This window comes from Galeopterus variegatus, unplaced genomic scaffold, assembly GCF_000696425.1.
Source record: "Galeopterus variegatus unplaced genomic scaffold, G_variegatus-3.0.2 Scaffold1143, whole genome shotgun sequence".
Taxonomy (NCBI): Eukaryota; Metazoa; Chordata; class Mammalia; order Dermoptera; family Cynocephalidae; genus Galeopterus; species Galeopterus variegatus.
In genome coordinates this window covers 312,336-339,911 of record NW_007727254.1, presented here as the reverse complement: position 1 = coordinate 339,911, position 27,576 = coordinate 312,336, and the positions used below count along the sequence as shown (strand labels likewise).

The 27,576-nt window shown below is 39.2% G+C and overlaps 1 protein-coding gene across 2 annotated transcripts in view; it reads left to right on the top strand.

Annotated features, from left to right (window-relative positions):
- The first annotated feature begins 7,754 nt into the window (after positions 1–7,754).
- The window catches only part of ANAPC1 (anaphase promoting complex subunit 1), a 106,132-nt gene continuing 86,310 nt past the window's right edge, over positions 7,755–27,576 (top strand). Inside the window, exons 1-11 of one of the 2 annotated variants that reach the window (XM_008575129.1) lie at positions 7,755–7,948; positions 9,930–10,166; positions 11,335–11,496; positions 16,466–16,517; positions 16,819–16,919; positions 17,657–17,739; positions 18,855–18,928; positions 20,828–20,973; positions 21,195–21,415; positions 22,310–22,519; positions 26,367–26,462. In XM_008575129.1, coding sequence (XP_008573351.1) covers positions 9,954–10,166; positions 11,335–11,496; positions 16,466–16,517; positions 16,819–16,919; positions 17,657–17,739; positions 18,855–18,928; positions 20,828–20,973; positions 21,195–21,415; positions 22,310–22,519; positions 26,367–26,462 — 1,358 coding nt within the window. In that variant the 5' untranslated portion in view covers positions 7,755–7,948; positions 9,930–9,953. Of the gene's footprint in view, positions 7,949–9,929; positions 10,167–11,334; positions 11,497–16,465; positions 16,518–16,818; positions 16,920–17,656; positions 17,740–18,854; positions 18,929–20,827; positions 20,974–21,194; positions 21,416–22,309; positions 22,520–26,366; positions 26,463–27,576 lie in introns of those variants that run through there. The other variant, XM_008575130.1, reaches the window with a different exon arrangement.

The window sequence follows — 27,576 nt, the reverse complement described above, 5'->3', positions numbered from 1 at the left end:
GGGGGAGAGGGAGGGGGGAGAGGGAGGAGGGAGGGGGGTTTTGGTAATGGGCCACAATAATCAACCTCCTTGTATATCGACAAAATAAAATTAAGAAAGAAAATAAATAAAGTAAGAAAGAAAGAAAGAAGAACCTGAGTGGGGGAAGTGTGGGGGTCTGATGATTGAGCAGCCTGTTTTGCAGTTATGTCTGCCAGTTTGTTACCCTGAGTTATGGGGCTGTTGGAGGTCTAGTGCCCCCTGCAGTAAAATGTGGTAGGCATATTTAGAGTCTGTGTATTTATTGACTCATTTATTATTGGCCAGGGTGAGAGTGAGGGTGAGGGCAACAAGTTCTGCCTGTTGGGAGGTGGTGTTAGGAGTAAGAGGAGCAGCCTTAATGGTTTGTTTTAAGCTTACGGTGGCATATCCCACCCAGGGGGCTTGTACAGAGGTGGTGCTCCCATCTGTGAACCGTGTGTGTCGGGGCTCCGTAATGGCATGTGGTGAAATGTGTGGAAAGGGATTGAGAAAAAGGTCAAGGGCCTCCATGCAATTTTGTTCTATGGGTCAAGAGTGTCTTGGAATGAGAGTGGCTGGGTTTAAGGGAGGACAGGGTTTAAAGGAAAACTGAGAATTTTCAATGAGAGTAAGGTGGATGAGTTGTAGGCGGGAGGGGGAGAGAATTAACATTGCCTTATAACTGACAAGGTCTTGAAGATGATGGGGGGAACAAATGATTGTTTGCTGTCCTAAAGTTAGTTTAGAGCTTTGTTGTACTAAAAGGTTGGCTGCTGCCAAGGCCCATAGACAAGGGGCCCATCCCAGGCTGTGGTGTCTAGTTGTTTAGATAGCTATACCACTGGGGAGAAAATATCTCCTGCCTCTTGTCGCAAAACCCCGACTGCCAATCCTTGGGTTTCGGTGACATATAGGACAAAAGGATGAGATAGATTTGGAAGACATAGAGCTGGAGCTGTGAGGAGAGCAGCTTTTAATCGCTGGAAGGGAGAATGAATGGGCTTTGTAGAATCCAAGGGAATGGCAGGATCCCCTTTGGCTGCCTCATAAAGTGGCTTTGCTAGCACACCAAAGTTGGGAATCCATAGGCAAGGATACCCTGCAAGTCCCCAAAAAGAAAGGATTTCTCCTTTTGTGGTAGGGGTAGGGAGTTTGAAAATTAAAGTCTTGTGATCCACTGTAATTTCTCTGGTGCTGGGGGGGCGGTGGGCTCCCAAATAGGTGACTGAAGGGGAAGAAATTTGGGCCTTGCTGGGGGATACTCGATATCCCCTGGAGGCCAGGAAATTAAGGAGAGCAACAATGTGGGCCTGTGAGTCCTCATGGGAGGGGCTACAAAGGAGGAGGTCATCTAGTATAGTGCTAGAAGTGGGTGGAAGTTCAGAAAATTCTCGAGCTAAGGATTGGCCAAAGAAGTGGGGGCTATCCTGAAACCCTTGGGGCAGGACCATCCAGGTGAGTTGTTGGGATCAATGTGTGTTGGGATTGGTCCACGTGAAGACAAACGAGTCTTGACAGAAGGGGTGAAGGGGAATAGAAAAGAAAGCATCTTTGAGGTCAAGGACTGAAAAGAAATGAGTCATAGTTGGAATGGTGGATAAGAGGGTGTAGGGATTGGGAACAACTGGGATTATGGGTAAAATGGCCATATTAATGGCTCGGAGGTCCTGAACCAAGCAGTATGAGCTATTGGGTTTTTTATCTGGCAGGATGGGTGTTTTGTATGGTGAATGAGTGGGTCATAAAAGATTGGAGGAAAGGAGTTTATGTATGATGGGCTTTAACCCTATGAGATGATTGAAAGCAATGGTGTATTGAGGTATGTTAGGAAAAAGGGAAGGATCTTTTAGAAAAACCTGTATGGGGGAATGATGAGTGCCTATAGCGGGGGAAGATGTATCCCATACAATCAGGTTGACCAGGTTATAGGAAAAGGGAAAGGTGGAGTTCATAGAGTCCTGATCTGGGGTGCTTGAGCCAACAACAGCAAGGAAGGTGTTTGATCATATAAGGTTAAAGTTGCCCTGAATTTTGAAAGAATGTCATGCCTCAGTAAAGGGGCAGGGCACTGGGGCATAACCAGGAACTTATGTGAAAAGTGGGTGTGGTTAAGGGTGCAGGAGAGGGGTGGTGTCACTTGAGGGTGGTATTTGGATCCTGTAACACCCACCACGGAGATAGAGGATGGAGTGGTGGGCCTAAATATTCAGGGAGAGTGGAGTAAGTGGCCCCAGTATCAATAACAAAAGAGACTGGCTTACCTGCTACAAGGCGAGTACCCTGGGCTCACGCATGGTGATCTCTGTGGGAGCCTTGAACCTGGACCTCATCAGTCCTCCTCCTGGGCAAAGCCAAGAAGTTCAGGCAAGGATGGTCTTACTGGTGGGTTGGGGATTGGCCCACTCCCTCTCTGGTGAGTGGGGAAATTGACCTCCCAATGACCCTCCTGTTTGCAATGTGAGCAGGGCCCGGGAGGGGGCTTAGGGTTGGGCAGGCTCAGGCCCAGTGGCCTGATTGGCCACACCTGAAACAGTTGCTGGGTGGCACGTTTCAAGGTTTGGATATGTGAGCCCTTTGGGTAGAGGTTCCCTGGATGGCATTAGCCAGAAGCTGGTATTTGGCCTGATCTCTTTTGTATCACTCCTTCTTTTCTTCCTCCTCTCTGTTGTTAAAAACCTTAAGAGACAGGTTGAGGAGGTCTCTCTGGCTGGAATTGGGGCCATCTTCAAGTCTTGTTAATTTTTTCCAAATGTCTGGGGCAGACTGAGCGATGACATGAGAATGTAGGGGAGCCATTCTGGCTGGGGAAGAGGGATCTATGTGGGTATATTTTTTTAGTGCCTCCAAGAGATGGGTTAGGAATTCACTGCGGTTCTCAGTGGATCATTGAGTAATTTCTCTTAATTTATCATAATTAACTGATTTGTGGGTAAGTTTTTGTAAAGCAAAATGTATATGGGTGACCATTTGATCTCGGAGATTATGGTCCCCATGTCTGCTCTGATAATTCCAACTGGGGTCAATACGGGGAAGGGCTTCAACACCTGTAGGCAATCTAGTGTTCTGAGCATGAGAGTCATCTGCATGTTGTTGGGCTGCAACCCAGACCTGTTCTCAAACCTCAGGCAAAAAGGGCAGTTGTAAGGATCATGAAAATATAATGCCAGGTGAGGTCATAGGATAGTGTGAGATATTTAAGTTCTTTTAAATAAGTATCAGGGTCAGTTTGGAAATATCCGAGATGTTTTTCAATTTGGGAAAGGTCAGAAAGAGAAAAGGGAATGTGAACGTGAACAATACCCTCTGTACCAGCAACCTCACAAAGGGGATACAAGGGGAGTGGTGGCTCAGGAGGGGGCAGATGGGTGGAAGAGGCATCCTGAGAGTGGGTGTGGGGTGATGAGGGGGGAGGGCTTGGCACAGGCAAAGGGGTTGGGGGGGAGCAGGAGCATATGGTGGAGGCCAGGGTGCAGAGTGATCTGAGGGGTGGAAAGGAGGGTCGGCTTCCAGCAGGGGAGGTCAAGCATGGGCAAGGAGGATTTGGGACATAGCACAGGCCTGACAGAGGGAGGGAGGAGATCAAAGATAGAAGAAAGCCAGAATGTAGGGAATCTCTCCCGCCTTGCTGCTTCTGTGACAGAAGTTGTCAAGATCTGTTGGGTGGCCAGATTGAAGGTGCCATTTTCTGGCCATTGGGATCCTTTATCGAGTTTATATTTTAGGGCGGACTTGATTGCAATAAAAAAGGAGGTGTTTGGGTTTTGTATCTCCTTGAGGGCTGAGAGCTTGTAGATTGGCCAAGAGGCATACCAGAGGAGTAGATCGGGAGGGTTTAGTCTGACAGGATCCCATGCTGAGGGTGAGAAAGGGGAGAAATCCCGGTAGGAAGAGGGTGCGAACAACAAGAGGCGTCCCTGTTGTTGTTCTGCCCCCTCGGATGGAGGGCAGCCACCGGTGTAAGGGCGTCCCCTGTAACCGGGGCGAGAGAAGGGTCTTCTCGGCCAGGGCCTGGTCTTTCCAGAGAGACCGTAGTCATGTAGACTGAAGATTGAGAAAAACCTGTAGGAGTAGATAGGAAAGAACTCTTCTAACTCACCCCAAACGAGGCTGGTGGTGGATGTGTTGGTCTGAAGCAGCAAGAGGAAGGCGAGAGAGTCCCGGGGGGCACCCGGTTCGGCAGGTCTGGGAAAGGTGGTCGGGAGGGCCAATCACCCCAGAGGGGATCATCCAGAGGTCCTGGCCAAGACCCTTACTGGGTTTCGGCACCGAAATGAAAGAAAGTGAGCCAAAACGCCGGGTACCAATCAAGCTTTATTAAAGGAAGAAAATCTGCCAGGCTGTGCTCAAAATGGCATGCAGCAGCAGCTAAAGGGAGTGAGAGAGCTTATATGGGTTGATGGGTGCGAAAATGCAGGCGGAGAGGGGGAGGGGGTGCCGGTGTGAAGGGTAAGGCTGACGTCACCAAGATGGGAGGTTACCTCTATGCGGAAGTAGAAGAGTTTCTTTGTCTCAGAAACCACCAGATTTCTTTCAAGGTAAAGACTGGTGGCTGTTTTGTTCTCAGTATGGTGCCAGACACCTCTAAGATGGTGTTAGTCATGCCTAAGATGACACCGGTCACATCCAAGATGGTGCCAGTTGCGTCTTAGATCCATCAATAATAATGTATTGATATTGGTTCATTAATTTTAGCAAATTACATGAATTTACATACTAATGTAAAATATTAATAATGGGGGGAACTGGGTCTGGTTATGTTGGAACTCTGAACTATCTATGCAATTTTCCTGTAAATCTATAAGTTTAAAAAAATAGTTTCCTTAAAAATATCAATTAACTATATTTGCATATATTTATTTCTCAATTCTACCTGTTCTATGAATCTGTGTTTCTTCTTTGTCCTATAGTCCACTCTCTTGACTACTGTAGCTTAATAATACCAAGAGGAATCAGTTCCATGGGTCCTCCGAGTACTGTTTCTTTCCTGCAATTTTTTTTGTTTTCTCTGGAATTAGTAATTGTCTTGGTTTGTTTGTTTATTTGTGTGTTTCCTCAGACTACCTACTAATTCATCCTTCAGGTCTTCACTAGTTTAAACCTCCACTCCAAAAAACCAAACATTTTGGGGCTGGCCCGGTGGCACACTGCTACAGTGCGCCGCTTGGGAGCGCGGTGGCACTCCCGCCGAGGGTTCGGATCCCACATACAGACCGGTTCCCGCTCACTGGCTTAGCAAGGGGCGGGCGCATCACCGAGGGTTGCGATCCCGTTGCCGGTCCCGGTCCGGTACGGGCGCGACACTGAGGGTTGCGGTCCGTTGCCGGACACGAAAAAAAAAAAAACAAAAAACCAAACATTTTAAGAATATTGTCAATTTCATCTTCCTAAAGAAGTCATTCCTATTTTTTTTTTTCTTTTTGTCTTTTTTCATGACCGGTAATGGGATCGCAACCCTCGGTGTCGCACCCGTACCGCGACTGGCAACAGGATCGCAACCCTCAGTGTCTCGCCCGCACCGCGCTCAACCAGTGAGCAGACCGGTCTCTATATGGGATCCGAACCCTCGGTGGGAGCGCCGCAGCACTCCCAAGTGCCGCACTCTACCAAGTGCACCACTGGGCCAGCCCCCTAATTGTTTTTTTAAAAATTTTTTTTGTAGCTGCCAGGTCTGGGGATCTGAACCCTTGACTTTGGTGTTGCCCCTCAAATCTTTTTTAAAGATTTATTTTACTTGTACATATTTGTGGGTAGAGTGGGTTGTTACAATACATGCATATCTTGTACAATCATTCACTTATGGTAGACAGCATATCCGTTACCCAAACGTTTATCTTTGTGTGATTACGTTCAAGGTCCATTTTTCTAGCTATTTAGAAATATATGTTATTAGCTATAGTCAGTCTAGAACACCAGAATTTATTTTTCCTATTTACCTGTAACTTTGAACCCATCAATTCATTGCCCCTTTCCCCCCTACTTCCCTCCCAGTACATGGAGACCATTATTCCACTCTCTATTTCTATGAGAGCCACTTTTTCTTTTTTTAGATCCCATATATGAGTGAGATCATGCAGTGTATGTCTCTCTGTGCCTGGCTTACTTCACTTAATATGATGGTCTCCAGTTCCATCCATATTGCTGCAAATGACAGGATTTCATTTTTTAAATAGCTGAATAGTATTCCATTTTGTATATATACCACATTAAAAAATCTGTTCACCTGTTGTTGGTCATTTACGTTGATTCCATTTCTTAGCTATCGTGAATAGTGGTGCAATGAATATGGGAGTGCAGGTATCTCTTCGATATATTGATTTCACTTCCTTTGGGTATATACCTAGTAGTGGGATTGCTGGATCATGAGGTAGTTCTATTTTTAGTTTTTTGAGGAACCACTATACTGTTTTCCATAATGGCTATATTAATTTACATTCCCTCCAACAATGTATGAGAGTTCCCTTTTCTCTGTATCCTTGCCAACATTTGTTATTTTCTATCTTTTTGGTAATAGTCATTTTAACTGCATTCCTAAAATCTTTTGATTTACTACTGTTTGGACTGCTTTCCCTTAAATAGATTGTTCATTTCCCTTAAATGTTCCAGTACCTAAGGGCCCAGGAGGTTAGGATTTGCTCAGATCTATATGAAGCCCGTCTTTTATCACTTCAAATTAGGGTAACCAGTAGTCCTGGTTTGCCTGCATTATCTTATTTTAAAACTGAAAATCTCATGTCCTGGAAAATCCCAGTCTTGGGAAAATTGGGATGGTTGATCACTGTACTTCAAATATAAATCCTAACCCTTATGTATGAGTTGACTTCATGTTTGTGAATTATGTATTGGAAAATTGAATAAATTCATAAAATACCGTCATGTTATAGTTCATTTATTGTATCTGTTGTTAACCACTTACCATGGAAATGAACTGGCAGTGAACTCTTTATTTTATTTTTTTCCTTTTCTGTTGCCCTACTCACTTTTTGCCCCTTTTTCTACAACCCTACAAAATTCAAGTATGATTTCAGGTTTATGAGAAAGCAGCCTGTTTTGCCTGTCTTTCCTTTGCAGTAGTTAGAAAAGCAAAAACTTTGCTTTGATAAAAGTCCCTTGGACAGGTCATAAGACTCTGAGATTGTTAAGAACTAGAAGGCGAGATGGGATCAGCCATGGGCCCCTGTGGAAGCCTGTGAGGAAGGGCTGAGGGGAAGAATCTGCCAGGGCGCGGAAGGAAGAAAGAGCCTGGCAGACATGTCACCCTCGGCTAAAATGAGTTTAAGGCCTTAAAATGACTCATCAGACAGATTAGAGACTGTAGTAGGCTGCTTCTGAGATGGCCCCCAGTGATCCCTGCTTCCTTCCCTCCGTCTTGAGTGTGACTTTCTTCTAACTCTCAAAGGTGACGCGATGTAGATACGTGAGATTCTGACTTACTTGTCAGCGGATCTATTCCCTTCTTGGCTTGCATACTTGTGTGATGTTGGGGAACCCCAAGTGGCAACTAATTGTGGGTGGCCTCTAGTTGTTGAGAGCAGCCTCTATCTAACAGCCAGCACAATACTGAAGCCCTTACTCCTATAACCATAATAAATTAAGGATGGTGTAAGCACAGACCCGCTCGTACTCAGCGCAGTCTTCCCGCAACTGCGCAGGCGCTAGGACCTCTGGGCGCCGCGCGCCCCCCGCGATGCCCCGCCCCGTCGCGATGCACGACGGGAAGGCCAAGATGGATGCGTCCATTTGAACGTCTCGCACGCCTGTCTATTAGCAGTCACACACGCTGCTGTTTCCCGTTCTTTCTCCGGAAAAGGGCAGGGAAAGGGGATGAGAAGCTGCAGTGGCCGAGGAGTAATCGTGACCGAGCCCACCGGTGCCCTCGGGCCTCCTCGGCCCCCGCGCCTCCGGGGAGCAGCCGGGGCTCACCGCGCCTGACGCGTCCCGAGTTACACAGGTGCGGGCCAGGGCCCGCAGCGCCTGGTGGTCTGTCGCGCGCCCCGTGACTCGCACCGGTCCCGCGGACGCCTCTCACCCGGTGACTCCAGGGTGGGCGCTCTGCGGCTCCCTGGGCTGAGGGGCTCCCGGCCTACGGGTTGGGCTTTCCGGGGTGCGCCTTCCCGCTCACTCCTCGCGGACCAATTTCCTGAGCTAAACGCGGCGTCCCCTTTTTCGCTTCAGCTTCTAGATTGGCCTAGTAGCCCCTCTGAGAGGGTTTTCTGAGTCCTAGGCTTTTTTGTTGGTTTTACCACCCCCTACGAGGCTGGGAAGCTCTACCTTTTTTGTGGAGACTCCAGGTCCCGTGTGTGTGCATTTCGGTCACCTCTTTTTGGCATGGTAGTTTTTGTTCCTGGTATTCAATGCTGATATTTTGATTTATAGGATATCAATTTAATATAGTACTTTTATGCGTTGCTCTTTATGTTGCCCCTAACAATTAAAAATAAATTTGTAGGAGTTTGAGGCACTGTAAAACTATTAAATATGTTGTCTTAGTACAAAAAGATACTGTACTGTAAAAATAATTCTGTGGTTAATAGTTCTGTAGTTTTCCCTCAAAGTTATAAGGGAATAACATTACAGAATCATACAACTAAAGTTGGATAAAGTCACAAGTTCTTTAACGTTGGTTGTCCTGTTGAGTAGAACATAGGAAGTCCAGCTAAGTTTTGTTGTTCTCTTGTAAGTTTTATAAGGCACTCTAAGTTATGTCCCAAGTTGAAGTGTTCTCAATACTGATTTTTTCTAGTAGGAGGGGGAAAAACCCTTGTGTCATATTTTGTGACATATAGTTATCTCAGGAATAGCATTTAATTCACAGGGAAATAACTGCGTTTCTACAGGAGCTGCATAAAAACTACATAGGCTTTAAGGTGTTTGTGCAGCAAAGAAAACTGATGGCAGAATGACCTCAGATAAGAAATCCAAGTCAAATTTAATTAAACCCTTTTAACCTTGAGTCCTGTCTCACACACTCTAAAGGTTGTCTATAGTGCTGATATCAAATGTTTGTTTTGATTTCTTTGTCTGAGGATTACAGTTTAAATGTGATGCCATGAAACTCGTTTTTATTGTAGGTGTCTCAGAGACAGAATTAGCAACCACCTTTTATACAATGTTATACAGTGTCAGAATTTTACTGTCACTATATGTAGAAGTGTTAGGGAGGGACAGTGGCATATTTCCACCCACAGGTCATCCATATCTTTGTGGTAATAAACTGTAGTGTAATTGATTATATTAATTAAAAGTTAAGACTCTTAAACCTGTTACAAGCATGACTGTTCCATGGCTAGTTATTCATGTCTTGGTTCTGTGGGCTTAGTCCAATAGTTGAAATTGGTTGTAGTTATATATTTAGGTGGGATTGGGGTGGTGAAACTACTTACGACATTTGATAACTTATTAGGTTTTTTGTGGATCGGTCAGTTGAAAGCTGTAATTCAAATCTGATGAATTAGAATAATATGTGGTTCTTTTTGTTTGTTTCATTCCAATATTCCAGTAATCCCTAAAGTGTACTTTTCAAATGAGGTTCCAGCATCTGAACAGAAATGACCTTAAATGTTGAAAAGCCAAATATAATGGGACTGTAAAGTACTTGTCTAAATACTTCATATATGAAGTGTAGAAAAGTTAGCATATAATAGTAGGAAATGTGGGATAGGTGTTGTGGGACATAAGTACTTGTCTCAATTCAGTGTTTTCCTACAGTGGTAACTGTTTGCCAGTTAGTCTCTGATGAAAATGTGGTGATAACAACAATTGCCTGAAAGAGTCAGGTCTGGAATGCTCTTTAATGGTACAATTACTTTTACACCTACAATGTGATAGGATTATTTGACACTTATTTAAGGATTAATGACTCTTATGTTTATGGTATTTTTATTCTGGTTTTGACTCTAGACGCTGACCAGAATGTGTTTGAATTCATACAGAAATAATGTTGATATTTGGAACCGATGTCGAACTTCTATGAAGAAAGGTCAACGATGATTGCAGCCGGGGATTTGCAGGAATTTGTTCCTTTCGGTCGAGACCACTGCAAGCACCACCCTAATGCTTTGAACCTTCAGCTTCGCCAGCTGCAGCCAGCCTCTGAATTATGGTCTTCTGATGGTGCTGCTGGCTTGGTGGGATCCCTTCAGGAGGTTACAATCCATGAGAAACAGAAGGTTCCATTAAGTTTCCCAGTATATTTTTGAAATGTAGATTGATATAATCTACTTGTGATTTAAGGCTACCCAGATGCAACTGAGAAATGAGTATGATGCTAGTTCTAGGGTAGAGGTTAAGGTTTTGTAATTTTAATCCATGCTAAAATAATGACTTTATTTTTTTATTTTATTATTTTTTTTAAAAGATGACCAGTAAGGGGATCTTAACCCTTGACTTGGTGTTGTCAGCACCACGCTCACCCAGTGAGCAAACCGGCCATCCCTATATGGGATCCGAACCCGTGGCCTTGGTGTTATCAGCACCGCACTCTCCCGAGTGAGCCACGGGCCGGCTCCCTAAAATAATGACTTTATAACAGTGACTTTATTGTGTCCTAGTGTCATAGGTATTTATGTAGACATAGTATATAATTTGTGGTTTTATAATGAGAAGTTCAGTACTATGATTATGGTCCATTTTAAACATCTTTTTCTTTACTTAGTGTGTAGGGACCAAATTTCTTGTTATTTGATGTTTAAATGGTAGAGATTAGAATTGGTCCCTGCTGAAATCTAGAGTAGAGGAGAAATGCCATATAAGTATGTAGAGTAGTACTTAAATAGAGGAATGAGATGTAAGTGTGTATCAGGAAATCAATCCATCCTGTCTCATTCCATTTTCATATCCCTTTGGGATACCAAAATCTCAAGGAGGGAAAGTCTGTGTAGCTGGAAATTGAAACATCTCTTTTTTCCATTCATTTCAGTGGGTGGGTCAAGGGAAGGAAAGTGAATGTATATGTAGCTGTGAAACAGTCTGCGTTGTGTGTAAACTCCCCCAGTGATTCCCATGTGCACCTCACTTTCCCATCCCCCCAAACGCTTAATACATCTTTTTAGTCTCCCAAGCATGTAGTTTCATTTTGAGGTCTAGAGATAATATTTTTGGCAGAGAAATATAGAGGTATAATAGAAAATATTTAATATGGAAAATTCTTGAGTAAATTCTTGTTAATGAAATCCTTTAAGATATACTCTACATATTCTACTTTGTTAATCACTGCACTAACTCTCGTAGGAGTGGGGCTTGGATTGCATCTTAATCCACAGGCGAATAAATCTTGCTTCAGACTATTGAAAAAGAAAAAGAGTGCTTGAATATGTCTTATATGTGTTAATTTTTAAGGAAAGCTGGCAGTTAAGGAAAGGCATAAGTGAAATTGGAGAAGAAGCAGACTATGATGAGGAACTCTATGTGGCTGGAAATATGGTGATCTGGAGCAAAGGAAGTAAAAGCCAGGCACTGGCCGTTTATAAAGCGTTTACGGTTGACAGTCCTGTTCAACAGGTGAGTTGATTTGAATTTTAGCATTTGATTGACTATTCTGCTCTTGTTTTAAAGTTAACAGAAATGATAAAAACAACATAATAATCCCAGCACCTGGGTATACATTTTAACATGTAGTGAAGATAATGGCAAGAAAATAAAGATTTCATTTTTTTTTTTTTTGGCACCTGGCTAGTACACAGGTCCAAACCCTTGACCTTAGAAAGAATTTTTGATTTCATGTATCATCACTTTTTTACACTATCCTTTGCCAATTTAATGATAATCTTTAGATACTCTGCTTTTGGGTGATTAAATTTATTTTCATCAAAAACTTATAAGACATTAGGGTACAAAAGTATTTTAGTACATGATTATAATTGATTGCTAAGTACTGAATAAGTAAAAACTGTTGGGTTCATGGTGATACTCAAAAAAAGAAAGGAAAACAAACCTGATTTGCTTCCATTGCAGTTGGCTATTACACCTAACTCTGCTCTGAATATTGGTAATTAAAGGGAATTAAGCATTTGCCATGTCTTTGCAGGAAAACATGTAGTTTATCTCCATTTCATGAAGGAAAACTTACTTATAGAATAATGCCAACTAATAAACATAGAAGGAATTGATAGAATTAGAAAATCACCATTTTGTAACCTCCAGAATAATTGATTCAGACAAAGGTTTTGAGTGAAGGTATGTTAGCATGGCGCGAAGGTATCACTGTGGATTACTTGCTGAATATGAAGGAACAGATGTACTTCTACTTGGGAGTTATCCGTTGGTCTCCACTTCAACCAAGTGATTGAGTTTAGCATAACCCACAGTGGGATGAAAGAATAGTATGTATCTCCAGCCATAATGCCAGATGAAGTACATGATGTCTTCTACTAAGTTTTTTTCCCCAGAAGTATTTAACCTGAATGTTTAGATCGAATTTGTAGTTTATAGGAAATACGGGGACTAGAGGATTCAATTTTAAAATATCATGAGATGAGTGGGTTGGAGGTATAGGTGAGATAAGAATAGTTGAAAGTTGATAATTATTGAAGCTGGTTGATGGGGACTTATTATCCTATTCTGTTTACTTTATGTATATTTGAAATTTTTCATAGTAAAAAGTTTAAAGAAAAAATAGACATGAGGAAATAATTAGACAAACCCAGAATACGGGACAGTATACATTCTAGTCTCTTTCAAAATGTCAGTCATGGAGAAAAGAAAAAAATAGGAACTATTTTAGATCAAAAGAGCTAAAGGGACATCACCAAATGCAATATTATTTGAACCTTATTAAGTGAACTTTGATTGAATTCTGGTTCTAGGAAACTAGCTAAAAAAGACTTTTTAAGGAAAATTTGGGAAAGTTGAAAATGGACTAGATATTAGGTGATGTTAAAGAATTTTTATTATGTTTTTTAGGAGGGATGATGGTTTCATGGTTTTATAGGAGAACATCTTTATTGCTAGGAAGTGCATGATGAAGTGCTTAGGGGTGAAGTGTCATGATGTGGTGCAATTTATTTTCCGGTAGTCAACACTCCCCCTTCAAAAAAATCCTACATGCACAAACATAAATATGGCAAAATGTTAATGATTATTGGATTTAGGTGAAAAAGATAGTCATTGTATTATTTCAACTTATTGAAAGTTTTTAGAATAGAAAGTTGGGGGAAAAAACTAATACATTTATTGTAGTTGAATTAGGAATTAAGCTGTTGACATGAGGTTTTAGAGGCTTTGACTAATGTTGAGTTCCTTGTTTGTAAAAACTGAAATCTTTTTATTGTACTTGGACATTGCGCCCCACCCCGCCAACTATTTCCTGATGAGCATTGTACTCTCTCACTACTTATTGGAAAGGATAAACTGAGTTATTCTAAAATTTAAGGGCATATGTGTAAACATTTCTGTACAGGAATGTCGAAGCCAGTGATCTTTTTGATGATAATTTTTTCCCTATATGACCCATGTAGTTAGTATAGATGTGAAAGTGGATTTGATGATGTCCAAATAGTTCTTTGCTTCTATGTTTCCGTCTTAATTTCTCCAAGGAACAATTGCTTGTTTACTAGATTCCATGAATGTGCAGTTACGTGTATTGTCTCCTTTATGTTAAGTCACTTGTTAGGTGTAGTCATAGGATTTGGAATTTCAGTCCTTTTGGTCTGGAAAATATATTGTTACTTAGTCTTCTTGCTAATATGAAGAAAGATAATTTTATATTGCGGTTAATAATACCAAGTGTATGTGAATCAGATTCTATTTGTTTATTTTTATTCATTCTACAAGTGTTTGGTGTCACTCTGTTTCAGACATTGTACTTTGTGCTGGGGCTACAAAGATGAATATACAAACCAAACATAAACTAAAATGCTATATTCTGAGTGATTTATAATAAGTGTGTCCACAGTGTAGTAAGAGGCTGAAGAGAGGGTTTTTCAAAGATGATACTATTTAAATTGGAAATTGGTAAAAAAAAAAAAGGGCGTTCTACGCGGAGGGAATTGCAACAAAAAGAATTATGGTAAAGCATGACTTTTTCTAAGTTCAGAATGGCTGTACACAAGATGTGGGTGTGGAGAGATGCAAATGGGTGTAGATGGATCCAGACTGAAGGGCCTTGTATATAAACCAAGGAATTTTGATTTTTTTTTTTTTTTTTTAAAGATGACTGGTAAGGGGATCTTAACACTTGGCTTGGTGTTATCAGCAACACGTTCAGCTAGTGAGCTAACCGGCCATCCATATATAGGGATCCGAACCTGTGGCCTTGGTGTTATCAGCACCGTACTCTCCCGAGTGAGCCACGGGCCAGCCCAGGAATTTGGATTTTAACTGTATGCAGAAGGGAGCCTACCAAGGATTTTAAAATGGAAAGTAATCAGATTTGTATTATGAGAAGAAATTTCTTTGATGGCAATATATAGGATTGATTGGAGAGTAGGGAGACTTGTCAGGAACACTATTTTGTGGTAATTTAGGTGAAAGAGATTGGTTCCTTGAAAGGGAGGACAGAGGTGAGAAAAAAAGCTGAGAGAGATGTGAAATGGACTAGTTGTCTTTTAGATATCAGGGGTAAAGGAGACATTAAAATATTGAGTTTTAGAGACTGAGAAGATGGGATTTCATAATAAGAAGTTGAGACTATAATAGCTGCAGTATAAATTTTGGACATTTCAGATTGGAGTGCAGCTCTGATGCATGTTTTTCTTGATGAATTTTCATTTGCTGAAATGCCATTCAAAACTTCTACAACTCAACAGCAAAAAACCAAAAAACTCAGTTTTCAAATACGCCATTTAAAAAGGATTTAAATAGACATTTCTCTAAAGAAGATAGAGAAATGACCAATGAGCACATGAAAAGGTACTCAGCATTACTATTCACTAGGCAAATGCAAATTACAACCATCATGAGGTACCATTTCACACCCATTAGTTTGGCTATTATCAAAAAAACCAGAAAAATGACAAGTGTTGGTAAGGATGTCCCGAAATTGGAACGCTTGTGTATTACTGGTGCTGTGGAAAAGAGTGTGGTGGGTTCCTCGAAAAGTTACACATAGGGTATCATGTAATCCAGCAATTCTACTTCTTACAGAATTGAAAGCAGGGACTCAAACAGATACTTAACATACCAGTGTTCATAGCAGCATTATTCATGATAGCCAAAAGGTAGAAATAGCTCATGCATCCATTGACAGATGAATGGGTAAACAATTTGGTGAATATATGCTAATGGTGGAATATTATTCACCATTAAAAAGAAATGGAATTGGGCCGGCCCGGTGGCGCTCCCGCCCGAGGGTTCGGATCCCACATACAGACCGGTTCCCGGTTCCCGCTCACTGGCTGAGCGAGGCGCCAGGCCCGGTGGCGCTCCCGCCCGAGGGTTCGGATCCCACATACAGACCGGTTCCCGGTTCCCGTTCACTGGCTGAGCGAGGCGCCGGAGCAACGCCGAGGTTTGCAATCCCGTTGCCGGTCCCCGGTCCGGTACGGGGGCAACACTGAGGGTTGCGATCCGTTGCCGGACACGGAAAAAAGACAAAAGACAAAAAAAAAAAGAAATGGAATTATCGTCCATGTTGCAACATGGATGAAACTTGGAAACATTATGTTAAGTGAAATGAACCAGACACAAAAGGACAAATAGTGTGTAATTACACGTGTATGAGGTTCCTAGCATAGGCTAATTCATAGGGAAAATGGAATAGAGGTTACCAAGGCTAAGGGGAAGGGAAATGGGGAGTTATTGTTTAATGGACATGGAGTTTCTGTTTGGGATGAGGAAAAAATTCTGGAAATGAATAGTGGTAAGGTTGTACAACATTGTGAATCTATTTAATGCCACTGAGTTGTATAGTTGAACTTGATTAAAATGATAAATTTTATGTTCTGTATATTTTACTGCAATTAAAAACACATACAGATGCCATTAAATAATTTCAATAAGTGATTGTCAGGCATGTCAGTTAAAGTTGAATGGCTTTTCCTAGTACATGTTTTCTAGGATTGGTCTTTAAGAAGGGGAGATGTTTTTCTTAGTATGTTTTCTAAAGTGAGTTTAGAGAGTGTAAGAATGATAAGTTCAATCGGTAAGTCTGGAGATTATAAAGTAGTTTACCAATTTTAAATTCTTTAGATAATTTTTAGCTTTGTATAGTATATAGGGTTTAATACAAGTTGAGCCACTACTTGAATTTTTGCTGCAAGTCTTCTATCTAGTAGGTTTTTTGATTTTGTTTTCCCTTCTCTTTTCATAAAAGTTAATTGCAAATAGTAGTTTATCTTTCCTTATAATATTTATCATCAATTAGTCTAATTTTATTTTCTTAAATTCTTTTTTGTTCTTATGGTGTACATCTTAAGCAGAGGAGAAAGGAAAGTTGTTATGTAAATGCCAATATTATTGTTTAGGTGTCATTAGTTAAAAGGTTATTATTTAGATACAGTTTTCTTAGGCAAGCATTTTGTTTTGATTTTAGGCATTGTGGTGTGACTTCATTATATCACAGGATAAGTCTGAAAAAGCCTACAGTAAGTGTCTTTTTGAAATTTTATTTCTCTTATGATGAATCCAAATGTTTATCTTGTTTTTTATCCTACATAAGTAGCCACTAGTAATAGTGGTTTAGACTAATCATTTTTATATTGTACATTAAAGAATTTGTGCTGTTTGAATTTAACTCTTTTGGATTTTTATCCTACATAAGTAGCCACTAGTAATAGTGGTTTAGACTAATCATTTTTATATTGTATATTAAAGAATTTGTGCTGTTTGAATTTAACTCTTTTGGAAAAAAAAATCTATAAATCTTGTTGTACCTTTTCTTTTTAGGTAGCTATGAAATAGAAAAATGCATATGTATATTGCAAAGCTCATGTATTAACATGCATAGCATAGAAGGAAAGGATTACATAGCTTCCTTACCATTTCAGGTAAGCTTGGGTTTTTCAATTTTTTTCATGTGTTTTTTGAACATTCTTTAAGTAATTGGTTTCAGGTATGTCTTATGTCTCATGTCTTGTAGTAATCAATAATGTTACTTTTACTCAAATAAAATAGCTGTATTTTGGTAGCTTTAGTGGCTTACTATTTTTCTGTTCTTTACATAAAAGATAAGTTATTTAAAGAAGTGAATTATGAAGTCTTTTCTGAGAGGTTTTTGTCAGTTTAAATGATATACTCATATAAGAAATGATTTTGGTCATATTAAGTAAGACATGAAAAATACTGGTTTTTTTTTTCCTGTTGCTCATCGTGTTTTTAATGCCTGATATTGTTAAAATTTTATCACCTTGTCATTTTGTTTCTGATACTAGCCACTTGCAGGAATTTCACATTGAACTCCTCTTCCTTAGATTTGATTTTATGGTAGAGTTGCTTGTTAGAATTTCTTTTTAAAAAATGTCATAGTTGGGCCGGCCCCGTGGCTCACTTGGGAGAATGCGGTGCTGGTAGTGCCGAGGCCGTGGGTTCGGATCCTCTATAGGGATGGCTGGTGCGCTCACTGGCTGAGTGTGGTGCGGACGACACCAAGCCAAGGGTTGCGATCCCCTTTGTAAAGCTCCTACTAAGCTGCAAGAAAATATAATGTTCTGTAATGTTTTTAAAAAATATTTTATAAGGAGTAGGTTCTCTTACTGCTGTCTTCTCCCACCCCTTTACCTGATAGGTTGCAAATGTTTGGCCCACTAAATATGGATTGTTGTTTGAACGAAGCACTTCTTCACATGAGGTACCTCCAGGTCCACCCAGGTATTCATTTTATTCGGTTCAGAATATTATTACTTGAGCTTTTTTTTGTGTTGGTTCTGAGGTAAAATTGTTTACCTAAAAGTTTGGGATGGTGATAACTTCCATGCTAACAACATTGATTTCATATTCCATTTTCTCTCATCTCAGTATTATACACTCATGAGCACTACTCACTTGGCAGTTAATTATCTACAGCTTTTTTTCCCCCCCGAGTAATAAAGTTGAGCAAGCAAAAAGCTTAAAGATAACAAAATTCAATTCTTAGTGCTGCTTTTTTTTCATTGTGCTACTTTGGCCAAATCATTAGAACTTTCTTAGCTATAGTTTCCTTATCTGTTACAGGATTACTGCCATTTACCTTCTTGGATTTGTGCAAAAATTAAACGAGCTAAATATACATAAGCTTTGACATAGGGCCTAGTATGTATTAGGTGCACAGTAAATAGTAGATGCTTATGGATGGTGTGTTTATCTTGCCTTGCTATAAATTGTGATGTCACTGAAGGACAGGAACATAGCACCTGTCATAGTGTGGTCTACGAGGTAGACACTTGCTAAGTTTTTAAAAAAGTGCTTATCGAATTTAAGTCTTTCTTTTTTGATAGAGAAAGCCTGTTTTTGCCTTTTTTAAAAAAGTCACTTCTTAAAAAATACAGACTTTTTATTTACTTGAAGTGTTTTTTCTTTTTCTTTTTTTTTTAAGTGCACTCCTTTGTAAGCAAGCGTAGGAGACTAAATTTCTTTCTCAGCTTCCATAGATGCACTGCCACTAAGAGAGATAAATTAAAAAAAAGACTGCTTTGTGTCCGTATTCCATTGGTACTGTAATGTGATGACTGCTGTTTACAGGTATTCCCTGGGCTCTATTGATTTCCCTATGTGTGTGTAGGTATGTAATTACCTAAATAAGAGGAGAGATTTCTGGGAATGAAATAGAAGATACTGTGAAAAACAGTACATAGAGAGTTTAGGAGGTTGCTTTTTGAGACAGTAAGTTTCTAGTTGCTTGTGGAATCTGGAGAAGATATTTCTTTGTAAGGGAAGTGCAAAATTTGTGTACAAACATAGTCATCTTATATTGGTGATTGTTTGATTATTTATTTGTTTATTGCTAGAGAACCGTTACCCACTATGTTCAGCATGCTGCATCCTCTAGATGAAATAACCCCACTTGTTTGTAAATCTGGAAGTAAGTGTATTTTTGTATTCTTTTGCATAAGCTCTCTCTTTGACTTTGGGGGAGGGGTAAGATAAAAAAAGGAGTTTATATGAAAACTGATTTGTTTTATAAAAATAATATAATTTAAGCATTTTACAGGAATAACTTCTGTTATGAAAGTAATTCATATTAAAGCAAGAACTTGAATACCATCATATTAACTAACTGTTCAACAGTTATTCTAGTAAAAAGAAGGCATATAAATCAATCAGGGATACTGATATGCTTACTAACCTGCCTGTAGATGGCTCTGTTCCTTAATAACTAATAAGTGAATGAATGCTACTTGGAGGAACTGAAGGGTTTTTTTTTTGCTGTTTTTTTTTTTAAAGGGCCTTATGCCTATAGTGTGTAAATTTTAACATTTCGTTTTTCCTGTTCTTGATAACATATTTATCTGGGGTTCAGAACTTTAAATATTTCTTACAACTATTTCTAGATGCTTATCTTTAAATTTTAAGTTTGGCTAAACATGATAGATAATTATAAATAATGAGGACTTGAAGGCTGAAAATATATTTATAGTCCTTGATGTTTTTATTGTTATGACTTTATCCCCAGTACCAATGGCATTTCCTTGCTTATATTCTGAAATACCACTGAGGTTTTTATCTTTTATGTCACAGGTTGGCAAATTACAGTCTGCAGCTTGTTTTTGTAAAGCTTATGAGTTAAAAATGGTTTTTACATTTTTAAAAGGTTGTAGAAAACAACTAAGATTATGCAACAGAGTCAGTATGTGGACCACAAAGCCTAAACCATTTACTCTTTGGCCTTTTGCAGAAAAAATGTGTTGGCAATTTTATATTATGTTGGTAACAATTGCAGACAACCCAAATCTTAGAGCCTAAGATTAAGTGGTATGCAGCCATTATGGACTGTGTTTTTGAATAGTATCTAATGACCTCAGGAATTTCTTATTCATAATGTCAAGTATTATACAAAACTGTAAATACAGTATGACTCTAATTTCATCAAAACCTATGAAGTGTGTGTATGAGTATAGAAAAAAATAGGGAGAAAAGCTTCATAATGTATTAATAGTGGATATTTTGAGATAGTGGCAAGAGTGATTTTTATTTATTTCTTAAAAAGCATTTCTTATTTTTATGAAATCACATTTTCTATTTTTCAGTTTTTTAACTAAAAGGGAAGCATTTAGCTCTTATATAAGGATATAGAAACCAATATTTTGAACTTTAGAAGTAAAAGCTGAACTCACTAGGAAAAAACTTGTTTTGCACGTGTAACCGAAAAACAGAAACAGTAGTGTACTGTTCAGCATTGTTTAAATAGTTATTATGAAAGACAGATTTCATATAGAAGAAAAGAACAAATAAGAAAGTCAAACTTGACAGAATAGTTGATTGCAATTTATAAATAAATTGGTTGTTGGAGTTGTGAACCTTTTACCTGTGGCTGATGAATTTTAACCGTAAATCAGCACAAATCTTCCGCATCTAATTGCATGTATGTGAAATTGACACTTGTAATACTCTAATCTTTAATGTATTTTAAGGAAGTTGATGCCCAAATTAAATTTATTAAAAATTTGGGGGCCAGCCCCATGGCTCACTTGGGACAGTGTGGTGCTGGTAGCATCGAGGCCGTGGGTTTGGATCCTATATAGGGATGGCCGGTGTGCTCACTGGCTGAGCGCAGTGCAGACTGCACTGTGCCGAGGGTTGCGATCCTCTTAACCGGTCAGAAAAAAAAAATGGGGGTTAATTATGTAATATATTAATGGATTTTGTGCTTTAATTGGCTTGGTTTCTTTTTATCTTTAGGAATTTTAAGAACTCAGTTCTTAAAGATTAGTTTTCTAAAACCCATTGTTCTCTACCTGATTGTTTCTGTTTTATTTTTGAGGTCTTTTTGGTTCATCACGGGTGCAATACGTTGTAGATCATGCAATGAAAATAGTTTTCCTCAACACTGACCCCTCCATTGTAATGACTTATGATATTGTTCAAAATTTGCATTCTGTGTGGACTCTTCGAAGAGTCAAACCAGAGGTAAGAATGAAGGCAGGTCACCTCTCCTTAATATGAAGTGGTAGTTAATACTGAGTACATTCGCATGTTTTTGGAAGAAATGTGAAATAGATTGAGCTCCTTAGGAAAACAGAAATATTGTGTCTTTAATGACTGTCTTCTACCTGCATTCTCAAAAGGAAATTGCCCTTTTATTCTAATTATTGTCTTTTTTTTTTTTCTTCCCTTCATTTTGACTTAAGGAAGAGAATGTTGTTTTAAAGTTCTCTGAACAGGGGGGAACCCCACAGAATGTAGCCACTAGCAGCTCCCTGACGGCACATCTCAGAAGCCTCTCCAAAGGAGATTCCCCTGTGGCTTCACCTTTTCAGAATTATTCCTCCATTCACAGCCAGAGTCGCTCAACCTCATCACCCAGTCTACATTCTCGCTCACCTTCTATTTCCAACATGGCAGCTCTAAGGTGGAAGTGTTTCCTTGGTTTAAATAAGCTATCCCAAGCAAAAGCTACCTTCTTTTCAAACTTTCTCATATGTTTTGGATGGTTTAATATTTCTGTTGACAGCTCTTGGGGAGATTTTAGGGAAAATAGCTGTTATCCCAGTTATGCTACTTTTACTAATAATTTCAAGTATATCATGTCACTTTTTTTCCGTGAGTCAAATTTAGAAGCTGCTTGTGCTTGTCATAAGGTTGGTTGCCTCATTTCTACCACTGCATGGCAGCAGTTTGATGAATATTAACTCCAAAAATATTTTGGTATTATTTTCTTTCGCCTTAATTAATATTAATTTTTCTTTTTTATTTTTGGTTTTGTTAACTGGTATCTCTCTCTATAGATATATTTATGTAGATATATTGAGATATAAATCTGTTTTTGTTGATATATATTATATATACACACACACATATATTCTAAAAAGTTCATGGAAATATTCATATGATCTTTTAATTCTATTTTTCCATGAACTTTGTTAGGTACCCTGGTGTGTGTGTGTGTATTTCTGGTGTTACAGGGACAGTTTTGTTGGTATGTATATGTCCAACTATATAGGACCACAGTTTAGACCTTTTTGAATAATATAAACAGTTCATTTTCTGAGGAAGAAAATGAACTAAGTTTTAGTTTTAAAAGAATGAATTCTTCTAACGAGAATTCTGGATCTTTAGAATATAGTAAAGCACATTGACATGAACTGTAAATAGCTACCCATTTAAAAATTTTTTAATTTCTGGCTGGGATTATGCCATGAATGCTATTCTGTATATAGACTTTTGGGAAGGGTATTGGAATGTGTTTTAATTATGTAAACTTGCATTGCTAATTGTGCTATGCTCTCTTCTGTTTATATTGCAGTCGTGCTCATTCTCCTGCCTTAGGAGTACACTCTTTTTCAGGGGTGCAGAGGTTCAGCATTTCAAGCCATAATCAATCTCCAAAGAGACACAGTATTTGTCACTCTCCAAACAGTAATTCTAATGGTTCCTTTCTTGCACCAGAAACAGAGCCTATTGTTCCTGAGCTGTGTATTGACCATTTGTGGACAGAAGCAATTACTAATTTAAGGTTTGGAGTATATATATATATTTTTCGTTTATTTGTTTTTAGCTTCTGGCCAGTAGAGGGATCTGAACCCTTGCTCTTGGTGTTATAACACTATGCTCTAAACAGCTGAGCCAACCAGCCAGCCCTATATTTTTATATTCAAAGAAAAATGTTGCTTAAAGTTTTGGAAAATATTTGATATTTTGATTAAGCTTTCTTCTAATATAATCAGTTTTTAATACATATAAAAATATATAGAGATCTATATTAAGGCCACCTTAATTGCCTTCAGTTTCAGTAAGAGGATATTAATGATACCAAAGTGATTATAAAAATATAATTTTGTTATTTGATATTTCTTCCTTAACTTAGCGGTAATGACTTCTCAGATTTGAAGTGTTTGATATTTTAGGAAGAAACAACCCATTTCTGTAGATTAGGAAATTTGGGATTTTGAAGTATTTTTTATCAGTTTTCATGTTAGTTGAGTGTCACCTCTACTTTTGGGAAACACAGTTCAGACCTCTGTTCTGTGTGACCTTTCTCCTTCTATGTTCTCTTTAATAATTTATTAATTCAGCTGTATGCCTGTGTGTTTGTGCTGATTAACAGGCTAATAAGTCATTGTCTCTGTCCTCAAAAGAGAGACAAGTAGTTGAAGGATGTTCTGCTGGTAGGGCTTTGGAAAGATGAATAGATATTTGCTAGGCAGGTAAGTGGGGAATGCCACAGTTAGCAGCTGGGATCAGAATAAGAGTTCATAAGTGTGAGTGTGTGGTATATTCAGGGAATTGCAGATGTTCTCACTTTGGTTTGTGCAGGGGGCAGGGAAAGGGCTGAGAAAATGGAAGCTTGAGAGAGCGATTGCCCTTTAGGCCTGTTCTATTTGATCAGAGCTGGTTGTAAGAAGGCACTTGATATACAGGTTGTAAACTCGGCAGAAAGAACAGAGCAATAAATGTGGGAGTTATTGGCTTATAAATGGTGACTGAGGCAAGAGAGTTGGATTAGAATTTAAGGAGTGCGTAGAGGTGGGATACATGAGGTTCCAGGAGGACCTATGAATGAGCTTGCAGTTGCAATGATTCTGTTAACTCTCTGGAATTGTATTCAGTAATCGTGTGTATGTGTAGTGTTGTAGTGTATGCGCCTTTTCCTAAGGAGAAGGTTTTTACATTGGTTAGATTCTCAAAGGGATCTGTGACCTCCAGATAGTGAGTCTATACTCAGTAGTGCAGAATCAGAAGATGTCTAGGATGGAAGTCCTGCAGACTGTAGATTTTGGGGGTGATAGAGAAAAAGCCACTATAGAGAGACAAAGCAAGGGAGGTCAGATGAGAGAAAAGCAGGGAATATCATAGAACACACAAAAAGAGCATTTTAAGAATAAGGAGGTGCCAGTATTGCCAGGTGCTGGTGAAGTGTGGCCCTGAGAGGTGAGTTGAGATTGGAGGTGCTTGGATGGCAGTGATTTCACAGGTGACCTTGCCCAGAACATTTTAGGCTTCGAGGGTGGTGGGGGGAAGTGGGGTAGAAAAAGTAAATGGGGACTGAGGAAGTGAACATAGGCATATAAACTATTTTAAGGAGTTTGCCTTTGAATGAGGATTAGGATACAAAACTAGCTAGAGGAAATCTCACGGTCAAGGAGAGTTTTGTTTTTGCTCAACTATATTAAAGAAAATTAGTCTTCACAGCATTTTACCCCTAAATATCTCTGTGTGGATCTCTAAAAAGTTGGAACAGTGTTTTTGCTACCTAACCACAGTACCATTTTTCTATCCACTCAAATTAACAATAAGTCCTTCATATTTGGGTATTTGCTATCCTCAAAGAGGAAAAGCATTGAAAATCCAGGGGAGAGGAAATGATTTTATGGAACAAGGAACAGAAAGGAGCACAAGTGGAGAGACTAGCCTTGGGGAGTGTATTAGTCCGTTTCTGTTGCTTATAACAAAGTATATGGGACTGGGTAATTTGTAAGAACATGAAATTTATTGCTTATAGTTTCTGAGGCTGGGAAGTCCAAAGTCCAAGTAACACAACTGGTGAAGGTCTTAGTGGTGGTGACAGTGACCCCTCCCATTGCAAGATGGTGGAAGCAGAGAGAGAGGGAGAGACTCTCTTCTCTTTCTTCTCTTCTTTTCTTTTCTTTTTTTTTTTTTTGCGGCTGGCAGGTTTGGGGATCTGAACCCTTGACCTTGTTGTTATCAGCACCACACTTTCCTAAGTGAGCTAACCAGCCAGCCCTCTCTCCTCTTCTTTTAAAGCTCTCAGAACCACCCCCCTGACCACCATTTTAGTCCATTCACTACTGCATGGTCCTACAATCCAATCACCTCTTCACAGCCACACCTTTCAGTTACCATAATAGGATTTCCCACTTTCTTAACAGTCACAGTGGGGGCTAAGTTTCTAACAGATAAAACTTGCAGAACACAATTCAAGGTTCAGTGAGTTTTGGGGCGACAATTCAATCCGTTATGGGAGAAAGAAGGATTGATCAGATACATTGGGCAGGAGGTTGAGCTTCAGCCTTGTAGCCTTGTTTTCTCTGTGAAAGGGAAGGCAAATGCATGTTATTTATTAGAGGGTGGGAGTGGGGAATAGGTAGTCAGGAAAGCAGAGATGTGAATACAGGTTGATCATTCCAAATCCCAAATCTAAAATGTGCTGAAATCTGAAACTTTTGGAGCACTGGTGTGCCACAAGTGGAAAATTCCACACTTGGCGTCATGTGACAGGTCACAGTCAAAACATAAGTGCACAACAGTTTATTCAGCGCCCTCAAGGAAACAGACCCTTCTAGCCTTCTTCAGCTGTGATATATCTTCTGTGCATACCCAGATTGCCTCACGCAAGCAAACCTACAAATGGTAATGAAATGGCACTTGTGCAGGCTGGACACGCCAACAATAGGTTTCACATGATGCCACACATGAGGCCAGGACCTGTGTGGGTAATACAGTGGCATCTTTGCTTTCTGATAGTTCGATGTAAACAAGGTTTGTTTCATGCACGATATTATTAAAAAATACTGTATAAAATTACCTTCAGGCTATGTGTATAAGGTGTATGTGAAACATAAGTGAATTATTTATTTAGACTTGGGTCCCATCCCCAAGATATCTCATTATGTATAGGCAAATATTTTAAAATCCAAGAAAATCTGAAATCCGAAATACTTCTGGTTCCTGTTGAACTAGGTTCTCTCTGTTTTTGTTCCTCATGTGTATAATAAAATTTCTGTCATGTAAATTTAGCCCTTAAGTTTTTATTTCTATGTTGATGTCTATATAAAAGGAATAAAATTTTCTCAAGTAAAAAAAACATTCCTACATTTAAAAATCATTTTTCTTTAAATATTTTATTGGTAAGTTGAATATATCACAGGTCCCTATTATACTTCTGTACTACTTTAGAAAGAAAGGTTTGGGAATTAAGGGGTACGGTTTAAAAAAGAGGAGTGAAGTGGGGCCTAATCTGAGAGAGAGAGAGGATAGAGAGGAAAGGTCATGTTATAAAAAATCTGACCCTTTAGACCCTTTAAGTGGTAGGAATTCAAGTTTGCATTTCTTTATAATTTGGTGGCTTGCATAGTATGGAATTAAAAAGTCCATTTAAATAATAATTAAGTTTATTATAAATTTTCTGAAGAAAGCTATGTAATGGGCTCCCAATCAAGGAGCTGAAGGAATCTTAGTGATCATGGAGTTTAATTCTCAGAAGTGCTTTTGTGTCTTCCAAGTTATTTCTTGACCCAAGTAGTTTTTAGATGTCTTGCAGAATATATTCAGAGACTTAATAGTTACTGTAGTAGATTTTTGGACCAATGCTGACAATGTTTTTATTAATGTATCAATTGCAGAGAGAAAAATTCACAGGCCTCAAAAGTGTTTATTACTTCTGACCTATGCGGGCAAAAGTTTTTGTGTTTTTTAGTAGAGTCCCAGCTCCAGTTACGGTAAGTGTATAGATGTCCCATTGTTTCTGTGTAAATTAGAGCTGCTTTTTCTTTTATTCTGGCTTGGGTAGATTTATTGAGAAATAATTTCTAATCATAAAATTAACATGTTTTTTTTTGGGTTAAGATGGGGTTTAGGTCCTCATTAAAGTCCACAGCATAGAGTTTAAGAGGAAATGATGAAATGGTGCTCCCTGAAACATCTCTTCTTTAAATTTAATTAGACAAATTATACTCAAACTAGTAGATGCCCTGGGAAGGCAATCAACATTAGGGCTAATAAAAAGCTTGAATAGTATAAAAGGGCTGGAGGAGGTATTGTAGAACCTTTCTAGCACTTATGAGAGGTAAATTAACACCAATTGCTAAACATAGAAACTGGATAAATTTCAATATTCATTTAGAAATTAATTTTATGATGCTGTCCTAAGTATTAAAATACAGGTTATACTTAAATCATTCAAAGTTTGGCATGTTCACACATGTGCACAAAGTATTTGATAGATATTTACACACTGGGAGACACAATTATGGTCTGACTTTGGAGTTTTGGCAGATCTGGGTTCAAATTCTGGCAAGTTTCCCTACTAGCTTTTTTTGGGTGCGTGTGATCCGAACCCTCGGGCGGGAGCGCCGCCGCGCTTCCCAAGTGGCGCACTATCCAGTGCGCCACCGGGCCGGCCCAAAATTAACATGTTTTAAGTGTATGATTAAATGACTTTTTGGAAATTTATAGAGTTGTGCAACCATCACCGCAGTCCAGTTTTAAAGCATTTCTATTACCGTAAAAAGATTCTCTTGTGCCCATTTGTAGTCAGTCACATTCCTGTTCCCAGCCTCAGGCAACCACACTCTAAAGGCTTTGTGCCTCTGGAGTAGTTTTTTCTGGACATTTTATTTTACGTTCGATCACAATACGTAGTTTTTTTGTGTTAGGCTTCTTTCATTTAGTATGATGGTTTTTATGATCTAGCATGTTATAACATGTATGAGTACTTCATTCCTCTTGCTGTTTAGTATTTCAGTGTATAGTTATACCACATTTTGTTTATCCGTTCATCAGTTGATGGACATTTGGTTTTTTCCCCCTTTTTTTTTTTTTTTTTTTTTTTGT